This window comes from Aulonocara sp. 'chitande type north' Nkhata Bay, linkage group LG13 (genome assembly GCF_057382095.1).
Source record: "Aulonocara sp. 'chitande type north' Nkhata Bay isolate Kocher_YH1m ecotype deep benthic linkage group LG13, A_spYH_male_GT1.1, whole genome shotgun sequence".
In the NCBI taxonomy this organism is placed as follows: Eukaryota; Metazoa; Chordata; class Actinopteri; order Cichliformes; family Cichlidae; genus Aulonocara; species Aulonocara sp. 'chitande type north' Nkhata Bay.
This window is the reverse complement of record NC_141356.1, coordinates 5,781,063-5,798,984: the sequence shown is the minus strand read 5'-3', so window position 1 is coordinate 5,798,984 and position 17,922 is coordinate 5,781,063. Positions and strand designations below refer to the sequence as shown.

Sequence of the window (17,922 nt, the reverse complement as noted above, 5' to 3'; positions counted from 1 at the left end):
TACTTTTCAGTTTTTATTTATCAACCGTTGTAAATGCCCAAATGACTATTGGTCAATATATTGACCTTCAACAACATATCAGTCGGGCTCTTCTCTATCTTTTTGTAACTGTGCTACAATTGGGCACGAACAAAGGCACTAATTTCAGAGACTTAAACCAATGGCCTCTGCACATTTTGACAGTTAGATAGACTCCTCATGACACGCACAAATGTTAATACTTTTACTGATTGCTGATAGTGCTGCTCAGTCTTTTGCCAGAAGCTAGCTATTTGGCATTTCATTGGATCCAAAGGCAGTTGATATTTAACATTTAAAGCTGACTAATCCTAGAATTTCCTGTTCTGAAGTTACCCGAAACCACTATGAAAGTCTCACTGGCTGCATTACTTTTTAATTTGCCTGGATTTCATTCTTCTTCTTTTCTTCTTCTTTGATTGTTAAGCACAGTTTTTTAAGTTGCACATCCTTTGTGTGGAGTAGCTCTTTAATAAACCCAAACTGGGATTGATGCCATTAATGACCTCACACACTGGTGCTAAGAGACTGAGCTCTATCCAAACAGGCTTAGTGGTCAGTTTATACTGTTGACCAAAACGGAGGGCAGTAAAGTGGCTGAACACAGACGTCATGCGGCGCTTATAGGCGTGGGAACTTCTACATTCTTTGCCCTAATGGAGAATTTACCGCATGTGCTTTTGTGAGTAGCGAACACTATCCAAATAGATATATACCAATCAGGCAATGACATGTTAAAAAAGATAAAGAAATAAAGAACAGATTAAGTGATGAACAGGAAAGATGAGGTTAAAAGTGAGGCAGTCACCCTTAAGAAAGAGTGGCTAAACTGAGAGAGGAGGAAATGTGTGTTTCTCCAGAGCTTGAGGTCTTTCTCCCACTAACAGCCATGTCTAATACCCGCGGCCGGGCTGTTTTGTCTGCTGCTCCAAGGTATCAGCCACAGGTCAATGACTATCGCCCTGTAGCCCTCAACTCAGTAGTGATGAAGTGCTTTGAACGCCTGGTCAGAGACTTCATAATTTCTTCACTACCAGACACACTGGACCCACTACAGTTCGCTTACCGTCCAAATCGTTCCACAGACGATGCCATCTCTCATCTCCTCCACACATCACTCACTCACTTGGACACTAGAAGGGGGAATTATGTTAAAATGCTCTTCATAGACTACAGCTCTGCATTTAATACCATAATTCCCTCCACACTCACCACCAAGCTGGAGCATCTGGGACTCAGCTCATCTATGTGTCAGTGGATCTCCAACTTCCTAACTGGCAGACCACAGGCAGTAAGGATGGGCGGACATGTCTCAGCCTCCACCACTCTCAGCACTGGAGCCCCCCAGGGGTGTGTTCTGAGCCCCCTGCTGTACTCTTTGTACACATATGACTGTGTGGCCACTACCAGCTCCACCACCATCATCAAGTTTGCTGACGACACCGTCGTGGTGGGCCTGATCTCTGATAACAACGAGACGGCCTACGTGAAGGAGATTAGGAATCTGGAGAACTGGTGCCAGAGGAACAACCTCCTTCTAAACGTCAGTAAGACAAAGGAGCTGATAGTGGACTTCAGCACTAAGCAGGAGAGGAACTACCAGACCCCCGTCATCAACGAGTGCCCAGTGGAGAGAGTGGACAGCTTCAAATACCTCGGAGTTCACATCACGCAGGACCTGTCATGGTCCTGTCACATCAACACCGTGGTGAAAAAGGCCCGACAGCGTCTCTACCACCTCAGACGCTTGAGAGACTTCCAACTGCCCTCCAAGGTGCTCAGGAACTTTTACTCGTGCACCATAGAGAGCATCCTGACGGGAAACATCTTAACCTGGTTCGGGAACAGCACCATGCAGGACAGACGAGCTCTACAGAGGGTTGTGCGGTCAGCTGAGCGCACCATCCGCTCCGAGCTCCCTGACCTGCACTCAATCTACAGCAGGCGGTGCTGGACCAAGGCCAGGAAGATCGTGAAGGACCTCAGCCATCCCAACAACAGACTGTTCTCTCTGTTGAGGTCAGGAAAGCGATTCCGCTCCCTGAAGACCAACACAGAGAGACTGAGGAGGAGCTTCTTCCCGCAGGCGATACGGTCTCTCAATCACACCACCACACAGTACTGACCCACACATATGGTTCTTACACACACACTGGACTTTCTGGACATTGTTTTTTTGCACAACACTGGTCACTATATTCTTCATTTCCAGTTAATACTTGTACAGCTGCTGTTATTGTGTATATATTTATTTATATTTATATTTCTTCATACATTCTTATATAGTTCTATATTGTGTATTGTGTATTTTGTTGTACGGTTATTTTATTTTCAACTTTAATTTATATATTTTATCTTATTCTTCCCAGTTAAATTTACCCTTCATTCTAATTTGTGTTGTACAGTTATTTCATTTTTAACCTTAATTTATATTTTATTCCTTCCTAGTTAAATTTACCCTTTTTAATTTTTCATATTTATTTCCTATCTTATTCATAGCCTTTCCTTTTTTGTTTTCTTTAGGTCACGAGCAGTTGTCCAAGCATTTCACTACATATCGTACTGTGTATGACTGTGTACGTGACAAATAAAATTTGAATTTGAATTTGAATGAATTTGAGGTCAGAAGGTAACACTCTGTTTACACGATCATTTCCTAAAGCACTCATGGTGACTCAGTGGTGTGAAAGTTGACTTTTTTCTTGGCCTTTGTGGGGACGGACCAAGAATTGCAACATTAGCTACAGCTACTGGGCGTGAAAGGGTCCTGAGAGTGGGGGGTCCTGGACTTTTGGGGGTGGGGTGGAGGCTGGATGGGGATCTGACTGACCCTCACCCTGGGTGGGGGGCCCCATTAGTCTCGTCATCACAGTTCATTCAGACAAACTGTAACAGTGTCGGTGACATTCTCCCACAAAGACACACTCCTTTACACAGTCTATAAACATGCTTTCTCCTGGCCAATTCATCGCGCAGTGACACCCCTGAAAGAGCCTCTTCACACGGCCCGTTCTCGCTGAGGTTTGGGCTGGGGCCTTCATCAGGCCTTCCTTGGGGCTACACAAAGGCCGGGGTCAAACGCTAATTTACAACATGGCCCCAGACTCTGCTCCCAGGCTCCTTAAACCGCCAGCACAAAGCCACCGCTAGACTTTTTCTCTACGTCTAACTCTCACAAAAACCATGGTATCAGGAAAAAAATACAAAAAAACATGTGCTCAAGACTGAAAGCATTCCTGCATGAAAGACTCTATCAGAAGCTCAATCTCACAAACAGCACACACACACACCATGATACCCGATGAAAAGCTTACCTACATTGGATTGTTTCTCCTTTACACCAGCCTCAGTTTCACTGACTCCAGATTACACACGGTGATTGACAGCTAAACTCAGCCATAACGGACACCCAATATGAGATTATGAGGGTGCAAGTGGGGGCCATGTCATGATTATATTGACAAGGTGACTTACCATAAGTTGGCCAGTCAGATTCAACTTCGCACACAATAGCCAGGCCGAGCACCGTCATCCATTGTAAGTAAATGTTGAGAAATTGAGAGAATGTTAACATTGTGAAGAATCTGCTGGTGACGTCTTTCTGAATAAGCCAAGAGTGACCCGTGACAGGACCTTTGACACCTCAGGACAGCCTTACCCTCGTTCCCTTGTTAGCAGCCCATCTCCTTAGTAACTACCACCCCAACAAGAACACCATGCAGGAAAGATAAGGTGCTGAGGGGGTGAAAGGGGGTGAAAGGGTGTTTCAGCGGTCACACAGAAGTTAGGGAATAGGTCTGTTCAAGTCAACAGCGTCAAGACATCCTGAAGTACAGAAGACAGCGAACTTCTGAGATATAGCCAGGAGTGGGCAAGAAAAGTTTATGTAAAGTTTATGCGGACTGGAAAACTACCTGGACCCCAAAAGCTTACTTTAAAATTTGTTTGAACATCCCATTGTGATGCTGTGTGATGTGCACAAGCAAGTTCATGGATGCACTCTGCAAACCCAATGAGCTGATAACTTTCCGCGCCATCCCAAATATGGTCAAATACAAGCAAAATGGCGATGTTAAACCTTGCATATATAGTTGTGCATTACTACATAGTTATTTGGGTCTATTTTTAGACAGGCCACATCTTTTTGATTTATATTGCATTGGTGAATATTTCACCCAAATCAGAAATCTAATCAAACTTTACTTTGTGACTATACTGTTCTACAGAAAACCCAAGACTACTACAGAATATAATGCAAAACATAATGCCGAGGAGGGAGGGAGGGCTGAAGACAGGTTAAAATGACCATGTGTCTACAAATAACAGAGAAGCAGCAAATCAGCAAATTCCGATGTGTTAGGGAATTCCACATTATGGATACTGTTAGCCTGAAAAGGACAAATAACACATTGAGTAAAGGTACAGGTAAAGTTAGGTGTAGGTTAAGGTAGTTATTGTTATGGTAAACTAGAAGTGCATAGTGAGTGAGTGAGTGAGTGAGTGAGTGAGTGAGTGAGTGAGTGAGTGAGTGAGTGAGTGAGTGAGTGAGTGAGTATATGGGAGAGAGAGAAACAGGTCCACTGTGAGCAGAGAGACAGTGGAGAAGATTAACCTCTGCTCCTGCAGGCCTCCCAGGGTGAGAAGGCAGCACAGAGTCACACAGTGGCACTACACACTCAGGTCTATAAACAAACACAATCAGTGGAAAAAGTCATTATAGATCACATGTAGACTCAGTAGAAAAAAAATTAATTGTACTACACATGTTTATGACACAGGAGTTGTACTGGAAACCATGATCAGCATGACAACACACACACGCACGCACACACACCAACCACTCTCTTTAATAAATTCATTCTGGCTTTAAGGAGGATCCCCCCTGCAATTATCCAGTCCTCCCTCTTGCAGCTCAACATGTCTATTGGCTGGAAACTAGCCGGCCTTTCTCTGCTCTTTCAGACCGTTGTTCTGGGAAAAGCCTAAAGGGAAACATTTAGATTGGAGGGCTTTTTGAGTCGCGCTGACAGTTGACTGATGACCCTCCATAAAATGACAAAGCATCGCTGTGTGGTGGCCAGTGCGGCCCACTGCCTCCCCATGGGAAACTAATTGCTTTGAATTGTTAACGGCAACATTATTTTTCTGCCAATCATTGCTTTTGAATGGCCCGAAAATGAGCATGAAACAAGTCTTTTCAGCGAACAAAACAGTTAAATGTCCCCAATGTTGATCAAATTAACTTCAGCACTCTGACAATGGACTATATTTGTGTGGAAATAATAGGGCACCACAAAGCAAGCCTTTATGCCTGGATTTCACAGTTGTAATGTAAAACTGTTCTCCCCTGAACCGGACCAGCCACTCTGAATGGGGCTTGGAAACAGAAACAAACTCCAATACACAAAGGAGGGTTTTTTTTTAACTGCAATGAAAAAAAAACCTGTTGGTTTTATCTCATGCTATCATTTCACATTGGTCATTTAGCAGAAAAGATTTCCACCCTCTAGAGAAGTTCCTGTCATTACATCAGCCTGTCTTTGGAAGGAAAATGCTAATAAGCTGATATCTGTACAATCTAGCAGCTAATGGGAGTTCATTTAACATTATGAAAATGCCCAGTTAAACTACTCTTTAAAAAACTGCTTGTGCGCACACAAACAACTCAACCATAACATAAATGGGAAACAATGAACTTTCCACATCAAGCGTACCCGAGTGTCACTTCATGCAGCTTGGAACACACATGGGCACTTTCAAAGGGCAGGAAAGGGAGCGAGGGTACGTTTCAAGCAGAGCCTTTGCTGTTCTCCCATGGAAGCGGCCCTCACATCAGCCCAGGCTATGGAACTGTGCTTTTTTCCCCCTTTTTTTCTTTCTGATGTGATTCAATAGTGAGGTCTGGCTGGCTAAACGTTGTTCCTTCTCAGCATTGTTCCCCCGAGGCCTTGAAGCACTTTGGAGATAAACACTATTTAGCAGTTAAAAGGGCCACAGAGGAAAAGGCTTATCAGATGTGTTCTCAATGGGCTGTAAGCTGCATTATTAGGCATGAGCTCCAGATAAGGTGCAGGCTGAAGTTTGATGCTCGGCAGCAGAGCTCTGTCCCCGCAGCGCTGCCGTGCGTGCAGGCTCCAGTGTAGACTGCTGTGAGGATCTCAGCTGGTGGTGTGTTCAGCAGCTCCAACCCTCCCCAATCTTATCCCATCCCGCAATGAGAGATTAGAGCCCAGAGAGGAGAGAGAAGAGAGAGGGAGGGGGAACTCTGGCTTTAGATATTCCCCGTTCCTTTTCCTGCTCCGCTTCTGGGGGTAGGAGTCAGAGTTAGGACAATAGCCAAAAAGATGGTTCCCAACCAGCCACTGAATGGGAACACTGTTGGTGGTAGCGCTTCATTCAAAGCCCGGCCCGGGCACATTGTCCTCCCAGATCGACGGAGGAGAATGGAGTTTGCTGGTGGCTGCCAAAAGGTTAGCAGCCTCTGTGAAAGGACCGACCCATTATTCACTGCCCTTTACAGAGCCCAGGCACCCTTTGTGCTCCTCCTCCCTTCCCTCTGCACTGCTAGCTTTTTCTCACTCCGGTGCTCCGGATCTGCGCCCGAAGGCTTCACCCTAAAGTGAGTGAGTGAGGCGCGATGGCCCCCCCACATCAATATCCCACCCCTGTATCGCTAGCAAGGAATACCAGGGGAGCTGGAACATATAGCGACCTCCTCATCATCACCACCACCACCTTGCCTCACACCACTCACCCCTCATCCCCACCCCTGCCGAAAGAAGAACCTTTAAATGATATGGCCCAGAAGTAACAACAAGGTTACCATCCTCCAACACAAGGGGAATTAGAAGGAGGGAGCGTGGAAACTGCCACTCACGCCAGCACAGTTTCTATTCAATCCCTTCAGCCACCCAGCTAAGACTCTCGCTGCTGTTTAGGTGTGTTTACAGGAGGCCCTTTCAAAATAAATCAACTGGGGGGAAATAGCACAATGAAAGTAGAGGAAACACTATCAAACACAACAGAGCAGAAACAGAGGTGCTTTGGAAACGTGATTATGTCGGTAAATCCAGGTGCGTTAAGATGTAATAAAAAACTGCAAAAGCTGCTGAAACACTGCCACTTCCCTGTCCATTAAAGGCAGCACATTCTTTCATCAAATCAAAAATGAAGTAAAGGTAAAATATGACCTTGCAGAGAAGAATTTATTAAGTGCCTCGTAATTCAGGCCCATCAGAAAGCCTGTTTGTAATGTATGCCACCGATATATTTATGCATGTAGTTATCCAAAGTGGAGGAGGTGGGGAGGCGTGTCGTGCATTCTTATGCAAGCTGAATGAGAGGTCACCTGCTGCCTGGTGGGTATTAGCCTTTTATTCTGTGTTAGCATGGCCAGGTATGGAGCAGGGCTACCACTGTGCACTCCATCATCCCACAGTGCTGCAAATGCATGTCCCATAAATTACATTAGCGTAGCCTATGAATGGAAATCATGGTCTGTTTGTACAGACGCGGACTTCACTTAGATCAGAGGGTAGAAACCTGTACCATAACCATGAAAACTCCAGCTAGAATAATTAAAACCGTTAAACTAACGTAGCCTCGCTCGTGTTAGAGCCACCACTGTATAAATGACATGGCAATGTGCCTGCTATATAATACGATGTCCAGTATAGAAATAGAAATGAACATCCAGCAAAAGGCCAGGCGGTCACAGACAACTGCAGTAGGAAAAATGACATTAAATTTAACTGAAACCCAGTTAAATGGAAAGTTTGCAGATGTGCCTCTGTCTTATTGCCCAGCAGGTCCTGAGCAATAAGACAGCAGCTAAAAGTACTACATCCTGTTTGGCCAACATAGTCTGTAGTTAAAAGATGGACAGAGTAACCCACTGCTTTGCTAACTTTCATTTTGACACGGTGAGTTAGCATTATCCTGCGATATGGACGGCTGCCATCTTACTTTTTGCAGTGACTACATTTTGACAACAGGGCAGATTGCTAAATTATAACCTAATGCTAACAGCACAGGTTAGCAAAGGGGTAGTTTATATTAGAGCATCACACAGACATAAATACATGCTAATCAGTTCCAAATGAGTAAAATAATCATATAAATTCAGTCACCAAAAAGGACAGTTAAACAAAAAATGTTCCAAAAGTCACCAAGACTGCAAACACAGCTAAAATATTCAGTTCAATGACTCAGATTAGCAGAGGTGATACCACCTGTCACTCAAAGCAGCCGTGCCCCTAATAATACATAACTTTAAGCCTTAATACAGCGTACAGTGTGTACATTGTATTAGTTCTAATCAAGTGAAAAATTAGGCATGTTTATCCACTTTAAAGTTAACACAGCAGTCTATGGAGAATGACTCCTTCTAGATTAGTCTCGTGTGGTCTTTTGAGGAAATGCAGGAAAGGGTATTTTCTCTTGATGTGTGTGTCGGGGGGATATTCAGTTCTGTTCAGTTAGCCAGGACTTTTGTTGTAATGCCAGTGATGATATTACACGTCACAGTATATTTTATATATTTATTTCTCAGGACCAAAGCAGTGTTCACAAATGGTGTACTGACAAATGCTTGCTTCATTTTCTCTGCTGGTAGAAAAACGACAGAGGTAAGTGTAAGATTACACTACCAAAAACTAAAGTAAAATAACAGAAAATGCTGGAAAGTAAGAAAGATTTAGAGTGAGGGACAAAAAAAGAACAGATAAAGGAGACTTGGGAGTTCACAGACCGTATAGTGAGAAGCCCTATTTCCACAGACAGATGTAATCCCACTGGTCTAAGACTGAATCCCACCAAAAACCTTCTCCACACCTCTCTTGCTCAGTCTAAGCCTTGATTACAATATCAATACAGGTTTTTGCCATGCAACAGAGAAATGGGATTTGTGACTATCAGCTGCTACCTCAATGCAGATATGCAATTTCTGTTGTTCAGGAAAAAAAGACTTTATTAGTTAAAAAAAACATTTCTTAAATCTTTGTAGTCCATCTCAGTTTTACAGATAAAGAGTGTAAACATCGTGTATAATGAAGGAACTTGTTTTGCAGATTATCTAAAAAATGTGTGGATATCATACGTCTTCCTGCTTTACAGAAACAGAAATGTTGGGTTATAAATAGAGTAAATCTACCTTGATATCTGCAGAATTTGATCTAAGACTAAAGTAAAAAAGCTGGTGACCAACATCTACTGTACCTGTCTAAAACGTAGGCCAGTGCCTTCTGCCTGGTCCCAGAGTACTCTGATGGGCTTTTCTCCCAGGCCACAAGGTTGGAAGCATCATGGAAAAGGTGGATGTTGACCAGATCAAAGGCACTGATGGAGAAAGGTCACATTGTGAGCGATCACTGATGTTTCTAGCACACATATGCATAAGAATACAGCCACAAACTCTAATCTGCCATCTTTCATTTTGTTCTCTCAGAGAAAAACAAGACAGCGATGAACACCTCCCTGCAGATCCTATCTGGGTGGTTTTTTTGTTAGCATGGGGCTTGGCAGGGCAACTCAGAGGAATTGATCTTATCCCACGGGCTTTATTCTGCAGTGACATCCTGAACAAATGAATACATCTGTAGCTTTGACTGTGTCCGATCTGATCTCCCATTCTTCACCAGCCTCTCTCTCTTTGCCGCTCTTGTCAAACGTCACGCTCCTATTAAATGCTTACCGTTTCAGCTCTTTAGTTCTCATGTCATCCCTCTATTAGATTACAATCCCCATCTTCCACCCCTCAGCCACCTACTCCTCCCCCCATTCCCTAGCTCTGCACGCTGGAAGCAGCGATGGTATTCATCCCGTACAGGTTCAATTGCATGTAATGTTTTTTGTCATCTGTCATACGCAACTGCTCGAGTAACGTGATTACGTCTAATCGAATCCCTGCTTACTTCTGCAGCGCGCTGTCCGGAGAGGATTCGGCTATGTGAGTCGCTCTCTCCGTCTGGGTGCGCTGTCTATGATAACCTCACAGAGCAAGACTCCCTGCAGCTCCAGGGTGAAGTCAGACGTGACTGACGTGGCTAGATATTCATCTCTAATCACAGCGATACACTTGTAATGATTCAAGGTTGAACAGTGATGAGGTGGGATGTGTCATTGTGGGGACCTATTAATAAAACTCACCAGTCAGCCATGGCCCATCGAGTTCTGATGAATCCCTTTCTGGACCACTTGCACTGCAGAACAGAGAGACTCAATTTAGCATGACAATTGACAGTGGCGAGGATTTACCACGAGACAAATGAAAGCTATAGACTCAAATGTTTCACAGTCAAGTAGCAATGTCCATCATCTGGGAGCAGAATTTCTGGTTTGCATTTTTCAGCACTGCTCGAAACTCTGCAGTTCAATTTAGACAGACAGACACATTTCATTAAAAAATTCCTGAATTGTGAGCTTTTAAGGCAATTAAACTGCCTAAGTTACTGTATGGAAACGGGCTGTTAATGACTCTATAAATACACATTTAAACATCAGAGTTAATGGATGAACAGTGGCGGAACGTAAGTGTATTGTAGCAAACACTCCACTACATTTCACTAGGAACATCCATCCATCCATCCATCCTCTTCCAATAATCTGGGGCTGGGTCACTGGGGGCAACAGCCTGAGCACCTCCCTTTCCCGAGCCACCCCCTCGAGCTCACCCGAGAACAGCAAGGCGTTCCCAGGCCAGCCGAGAGATATGATCTTTCCTTCTCCTTGTAGACATGCCCAGAACATCTCACCCGAGAGGCATCTTAGTCAGATCTCCGAATCATTTTAACTGGGACCATATACTATACTGTTACCATAGTTATACCTTTTTTTATGTGTTTAAGTTTTCCATCATCAGTTTTCAAATAAAAACAAATTGATGCTTTGTTATAAGTAAAATTCAGAAAACAGGAAAAAAGAGCTTGACAAGCCAAAACATTAAATTAAGCCAATAATAAATGGCCATTGTCTTTCACCTGTGTATACCAGTCAATCCATTTCATACCTGCTTGGCAACCTTTTCCAGATTTGAACAATCATTTTCAGAAAAACATTAGGACTAAAGGTGGAGTCAGTCTGAGATCAGTCTGTGATTGAATGGGGTCAAGTTGGCAATTACAGTGGAGGAAATTATGATTTGATTCAATCCTGAATTTTTGAGTTTGCTCACTTAGAAAGAAATGAACAGTCTCAAAAACACATTGCATAAAAGTTAGAAACTGATTTATAACTTTTATGTTATATTAATGTTATATCACAATTCTGGCTCCCAGAATTCAGCATTTGATGGTTTTTGTTTGAGTCATTTTAATGTAAGTTTGCTCGGCTAACATTATTTCAGAATGTTCAGTATTTTACAAAGTATTTTAATTTATGTAATAAAATATCGATATTTGGTGTTCCCTTATCGACACAATATTGCAACAGAAAATATTGCAACACTATTCTGTCTATATTTTTCCCCCCCCAACCCTAATAAATATGAATAAATGGCTTCAGTCAGAATCCACTGCCTACAAAATTAAAATCAAAGCACTGCATGTTCAATGCAAACAAGATTCAACATGCTTTATTAAAACTAACCAAAAAAACAACCACATGAAGATTCATACTTATATTGTACATCAACATTCTTATGAATATGGAGGACTTGGTCAGTCAACCTGAAACATTCAACGCCATAAAAGAAAGAAAGTGGAATGCTATCAGTCTGTTTTTACACTCAGTTAATGTTGAAACGTCTACATTTAGGAAAGCTCTTTAAGAAGCTGGCAGCGCGAGGTGGGTTTTAACCTAGCTCACCTCAGCCTGAACACTCAGTGATCCTGACAGGCTTTTATTGAGTGAGCTGGTCAAGGAAGTTTTTACAAGAAGCAGAAAAATGGATTTTGACCATCCTAACCAGCTGAAGTTTTTGGTCGAACGGTGAAGAAGACATCGCGGCAGAAAGTAACACGAAGCATACGTTTCTATCTAGATTCATCATTTTAAGTGAGAACGACCAGAGAACGGTGGCGCGAGTAGCTCTATGGAAAAAGATGCTGGGAGACACCAGGTGACAGCTGCAGTGCAGACATCCACCGTGCAGCTGTTTGATCAGATCAGGCTTGTGGGATCTGATCAAACAGCTGCATCTTTCTCAAACAGCACATGATCAAACAGCACATGATCTTTTTCAAACAGCACATGATTCACCATGAAGCTGGTTATTAAATGAGAGACAAATTGATGTTGCGAGTGTTCTCATTCTGAATAAATAAGCCTCTTTCTCATAACCTCTCTCTTTTTTCCTGCCTCTCTCTCTCTGTGTGTGATACCCCTAATGGGGAGTTAACTGCAGTGATAAATAAACTAATTACGGGCCAGGTCACATAATTACAAATTGACTAATTTTATTTAAAAAGCTCAGATGCAAATTAAAAGCCTAAGAGGTATTTGATTGCGCCTCACATCCTTCAATCTGCATTAGTATAAGATTAACTGTATCAAATTGAATTACATTAGCATACTTGAATTAATCCATAGTGCCTTGGCAGGATGTATGGACCCAATTATAACTTGCTGTCCCCCGAAATTGTGACTTTGAGAGGAGCATATGTAAACAGATCATGCTGTAGCAAAACCGATTGGCCTCGCACTTCAAAATATACCTATATTTTTTAACTTAATGACTATATTAAAAAGATAAACAGAAGCAAACAGAAGCAATAAGGCTTATGTAGTCACACACAAAAATGCACTCTGAATAACACATTAGTTTGTTGCACGTTAAATCCATTAACATGCTGCAAATGTTTATCAATGTAAAGTTGAGGAAAGAAAGTATTAAGAGTATGAGAGGATGAGTAGGGACAAGATGAAGAGCGAGAGGTGGCGGTGGCGGTGGGGGTGGAGGGTGGACTTGCTCAGGACCCGTACGAGCACTGACTGCCGCCAGAGACGTTTAATCTCGATTTAATTTAAAGAGCCATTAACTACAATCGCAGCATTAAAATCCATCACTTTCTTGACACCCGGCCCCAGATTGCCCCATTTCCTCCACATATGACTGATTGACCCCCTGCTCCATCGCTCGCTTATAAACACACTCACGACGCGCACGAGGGCGCGAACATAGACAACTATCAGAGTGCATGCTTTAAAAGCATCACTGCAAAGTTTAAAATAATAATAATAATAAAATCATCATCTCTTTATTTCACACAATACGAGTGATTTTTTTGTAGCAGGAGTCCGAGTGAAGTGATTATCTCACAAAATCAATCAGAGCGCGGAAGAAGAAAACGGTGCTCGGCCTATGGGCTGACATGATGACATCACGCTTTGGCTGCGACAGCTGATATTGGAGCGGAGATGATGACACAGATGCTGTCCGGCCCCCATTTAATCATGTGCTGAGACATCATCATCATCATCACGCCTCCCTGTCTCCTCCACACACACACACAAACACAAAAATGCTTTTCCTAAAAGTTTAAGAGTTTTACTAAGAGTTCTTTTTTCCCCTTTTTTAAAGACATGCTTGCAGAACAGGTCGCATGTGAAAATATTAAATATCAGATATGGCTGCTGTAGCCACTGAAGGGGAGGTTGATAGTGGGAGTCGAAGGGCGACCGCAAAAGGTCGCGAGGCTCGCGGTGACATTGGCCGACCTTCCACAGGTCAACGATGGCGTCTCCGCCCGTGACAGTGATGAACGGTGGCTACGACGGTGGGGTGGGGAGAGGTGGGGTGGGGGTCACATCTGTGGATGCTCGGCAGAGTACAGACAAACTGTTTGTGCGAACGCACGAACAGAAAAAAAAATAAACAGTGGGGGTGGAAGAGAAAGTGTGGGATTCACTCAAAACTACGACCATGGAAAAATATGCTGATATAAAATGTCACATGTGACACAGTCAGCACACACACACACACACACACACACACACACACACACACACACAGTACTACCTAAAACACCCTCCTGCCACTGCTTCCCGGTCAGTCCCCTTTGATTTTTTTGACCTTTCTTATACTTCAGCCCCCCCAGTAAATAATACTATGTCGGGTTATGTTCAGAAAGAAGGCGGGGCAAAGAAGAGTGCAGGACAGAGAGCGGAGGGGGTGACACAAAAGCCTCATGACAGAAATGCACTGTGAGTAATAAGTAATACACACAAACGCTGATTGATTTGAGCCCCTGTAGACAGTCACATTTATCTTTATTCCATCATACGGCGCGGGGTGGGGGGTATCCAATGGCAGAGGGCCGGTTTACATGACAGGACAGTACATGAAGACATTGTGTACGAGTGTGTATGCTTTGATAAAGCTGCACCAGAACTACAGAGGGAGTTGCTCTCTTTCGCTACATGCAGCAGTAAAAACACTGAAATTTAAAAAATGCAGGAAGATGCATTTTGTTCTTTTAACTAATTATTGCAAAAAATACAAATCGCAGTGATTTACTGGTCATTAGTATGTCTTCAGAATTTCGCAAACTGGTGATGATTCTTCTCATGAATCATGACACGCTGCTCTTCCCTACATAAGCTGCCTTTATAGGTTAAAAGTATCGGTGTCTGGAACACTTGCACTGTATTTACTTGGTATTGGATTGATACCAAATATTTGTAGGATCGCAAAGCACTGCTATCTATGTCCCAAAAACATGTAAAAAGTGAAAAAAGCTTCAATTTGGCTCTCATTTCGGCATTAGCCCCTCGTTTATGAGCTCCTTGCAGTCTCATGGATCACGCCTGTCACAGAGAACAGCATCTGTGTCACAGGTGTCTTGTCTGGTGATAAATGCCACAGAGCGTTTTACAGGCAATGCCAGTTTAAATGACTTCATCTCCTTAACGTACACATCACATCTATGAATCACGCGTGGCGTTTAAATCATAAGGAGAGAAGCAAGTTAACTTTCAGCGAGGGCAGAACTTGAAAGTAATCGCAGCCCCGTATCGCAGCCCCGTATCGCAGCGTGCTACAGGGGGCACTAAAAGGGTATGAAAAGTCAGCGCTTTAATGGACACGCTCACGGTGCCAAACAACAAATACAAACTCATACGGATATTGATCTACAGCCTGCCGCCTATTTTCATCCTTTCTCTTTTTTCACCCCCTTCTCTTTACTGTTGTGTAAAACAATCAATAGCAAGGGCACATTAAGGTCTGGGTCGTATACTTTATTTATATAAGGCAATGACAAATCCTTATGATGCAATGGTTTTTGGAGGCGTGTATTACCGCACCACACAAATAAATACATTAATCCCACCGGGGGGAGGGGGGCAAGGAGATTGACGGAATAACGGGGGAGGGGGGGACAAGCCGCCAAATCCATCACCGCGACCTTTTGGAAGAAATAGCATCTGCAATTTTGTCCACTTCCTTCTTATTCAGCATTTCAATTAACGTCCCCGCTTCACTCCCCCCAACGCACAAACACAGCTATAATTCAGGGCGGGATTTACGGAAAGAAACGACGCTTTGCATATGGAGAGGCCGCCACTTAAATGGGAATCGAACAGAAAGTGTGAAAGTGAGTAACTTCAGAACTTTATGATGCCTTTCAGAGCTGAAAGCAGGGCGTGATTTAGGTTAAGTGAGTAATAAGTAAGATTATCGAGGAAAAAAAAGACAATGTTGGGCTGGATATCAACTCCGTGAGGTCTGAGCCACTTTTCTGGCTATTGGCTCTGCTTGGTCTGCTTGTGTAAAAATGCTTGTGCAATTTCAGCTCTATAAAAAGCAATTGAAATTGCATGCCTTAGGTTTTTGAGGACAAGTTAAACTATACGTGGGCTGCAGGCATATCACATCAAGGTGTTAAAATGATATGGCTGCAAAAGCAGCTTAAAACAAACACCCTCTAAAAGGGTATAATCAAAGCCTCTAGCACTGAGCATCAGAGACAGATCAACTATTATATAATTGTATCATTTATTCACACACTTACTACTTATTATTTTTTTTATAATGGCGTAGATCAGATTGAAGAAGTAAGTTGATTAATTAGTGACAAAAAAATTATACAAAATGAAAAATGATATTAAATTTTATATATGTTGTTTTCTGCTTTATGTTTTTGTCATTTTAACTTTTTTCTTTAATGACTGGAAGAAAGGAAGAAAACTAGCCGCAGTGCCTCTCACACAGAACCCTGAATGTAGAGATGGATTCATGGGTGGGATGCCATGAATGGCATTTTGCTTTAAACTAACACAAACACTCCACACTCCCGCCATGATGTCACCAGCTGTGACACATTATTAATGGGGGACAGTAAAGGTAAGCCACAAGCTGAGGAAAGCGCACATCTGTCTCTGCGGCCAACCTGAGCGGCGTGCTGTCACTCGAACACCTTCCCCAGAGGATTCGAGACACCTGCCCCCTGTGTCCTTTTTGATGACTTTTAATGATGCACTCCCACATCTCTCACAAGACCTACTCCACACACACCTATCGTTATCCCCCCCCCCCCCAAAAAAAGGACCGAAGCAACTGGTTTTGGACTCCCTGTGTGTGGCGTCCTGTCCGGTCCAAGATCCCCGTGTAATAGGATTCCTCAAAGCTGCAGATGGATGGCAAATCTAGGCGGTTTCATCTACTAAAAGAGGGCATAAATCACGAGCGGAGGAAGCGGGGACGAGGCAGGGGTTATCACCAGTCTGCCTCCCCCGTGAGAGCTTTGCATTAAAGCATTAGTGAAATTAATTCATCTTTCATAAGAGGTTTGAGCAGTATCTGTGATCTATGATAACAACCAATTTCTCACTACGGAGGGGCCGGAGGAGGGAGGCAGGCACGGAGGGGGGGACAGGGGGGAGAAAAAAAAATACTCTGCGACCCTGATAGACTACACAAATCTGCTCTTTTTAAATGGGCTAACATTATCTGGAGTGCTGCTCTCTGGAGCATCATCCCAGATTCATATCCCAGCCGGGAAAGAGGCATAAATCACCAGGCAAAACTTTTCTCATCTGTACACCCCCCCGCCACAGACACACGCACACACCTACCTACACGGCACATACGCATGCATACACACACACTTCTTTTCTCTCTACATCACTCCCATCATCCTTCTCAGCATACGCCGTGCCAGCTCTGTTGTGCCGGTTTTCTTTGCTTGTCCTGTTAAATGCAGAACAATGCTTCGCTGCAATCATTTTAAATGGCTTTGCGCCTCAATCAGTGTAATTGGTTTTAGATCATCTCTGGAACGGGAGAGAGAAAAAAACTGAAGTTGTTTAGGTATGTAAGTATGTGTGTGTGTCTAGGGTGGCTAAGGGTAGGCAGATAGGTGGGTGGGTTGAAGGGGGTTGGAGGGAGTGGGGGGGGGGGGTCCTGCAGTGTGTGAAAGAGACGGAAATTGGGGGGAAGTGTGTGAAGGGGGCCGTATCCATCTGTTTTGCATATATTTGCGGAGGCGGCCGTCGGAGCATGGTTGACAGATGAGTGGGGAGTGCGGGGATGACACACGGGCGGTCGTGCTCTTTATTACTATATCAGCACAGATATGCTCGGCGCCCAGCTCCGCACATCGAAACCAGAAAACTGAACACAGGCGGCGTGAGCAGGGAACTGCTCCACGGGACACGGGAAACACAACAAGGACTTTTTCTCTTTGAATTCTTTGTGCTGATTTGTCTTTAGATCAGTCAACTGGGTTTCCCTGAAGTAGGGGAGAAATCTGACTGGAAAAACAAAAAGCTATAAAAACTGCAAAGGAAATAAGCAAACTAAATATATGAATATTCAGGTCTGTATTGGATATGCATTAAAAATGCAACAAATTGATGTATATACAGTACATAACAATGAGTGGGATTTAATACATCAAGAAATACACATTTTGAGCACACATAACCTTCCACTGTAAATAAAACATCTGTCAGCCGGCATCTCGGGAG

The 17,922-nt window shown here is 43.4% G+C and overlaps 1 protein-coding gene across 2 annotated transcripts in view; it reads right to left on the bottom strand.

The window, feature by feature from the left end:
• Window positions 1–17,922, bottom strand: part of inpp5a (inositol polyphosphate-5-phosphatase A) — a 167,914-nt gene that overhangs the window by 48,261 nt on the left and 101,731 nt on the right. For both annotated transcript variants that reach the window (XM_086258379.1, XM_086258380.1), the window contains 2 exons: window positions 10,165–10,217; window positions 9,235–9,354 (listed from right to left, as the gene is read on the bottom strand). In XM_086258379.1, coding sequence (XP_086114505.1) covers window positions 9,235–9,354; window positions 10,165–10,217 — 173 coding nt within the window. The remainder of the gene's footprint in view (window positions 1–9,234; window positions 9,355–10,164; window positions 10,218–17,922) is intronic.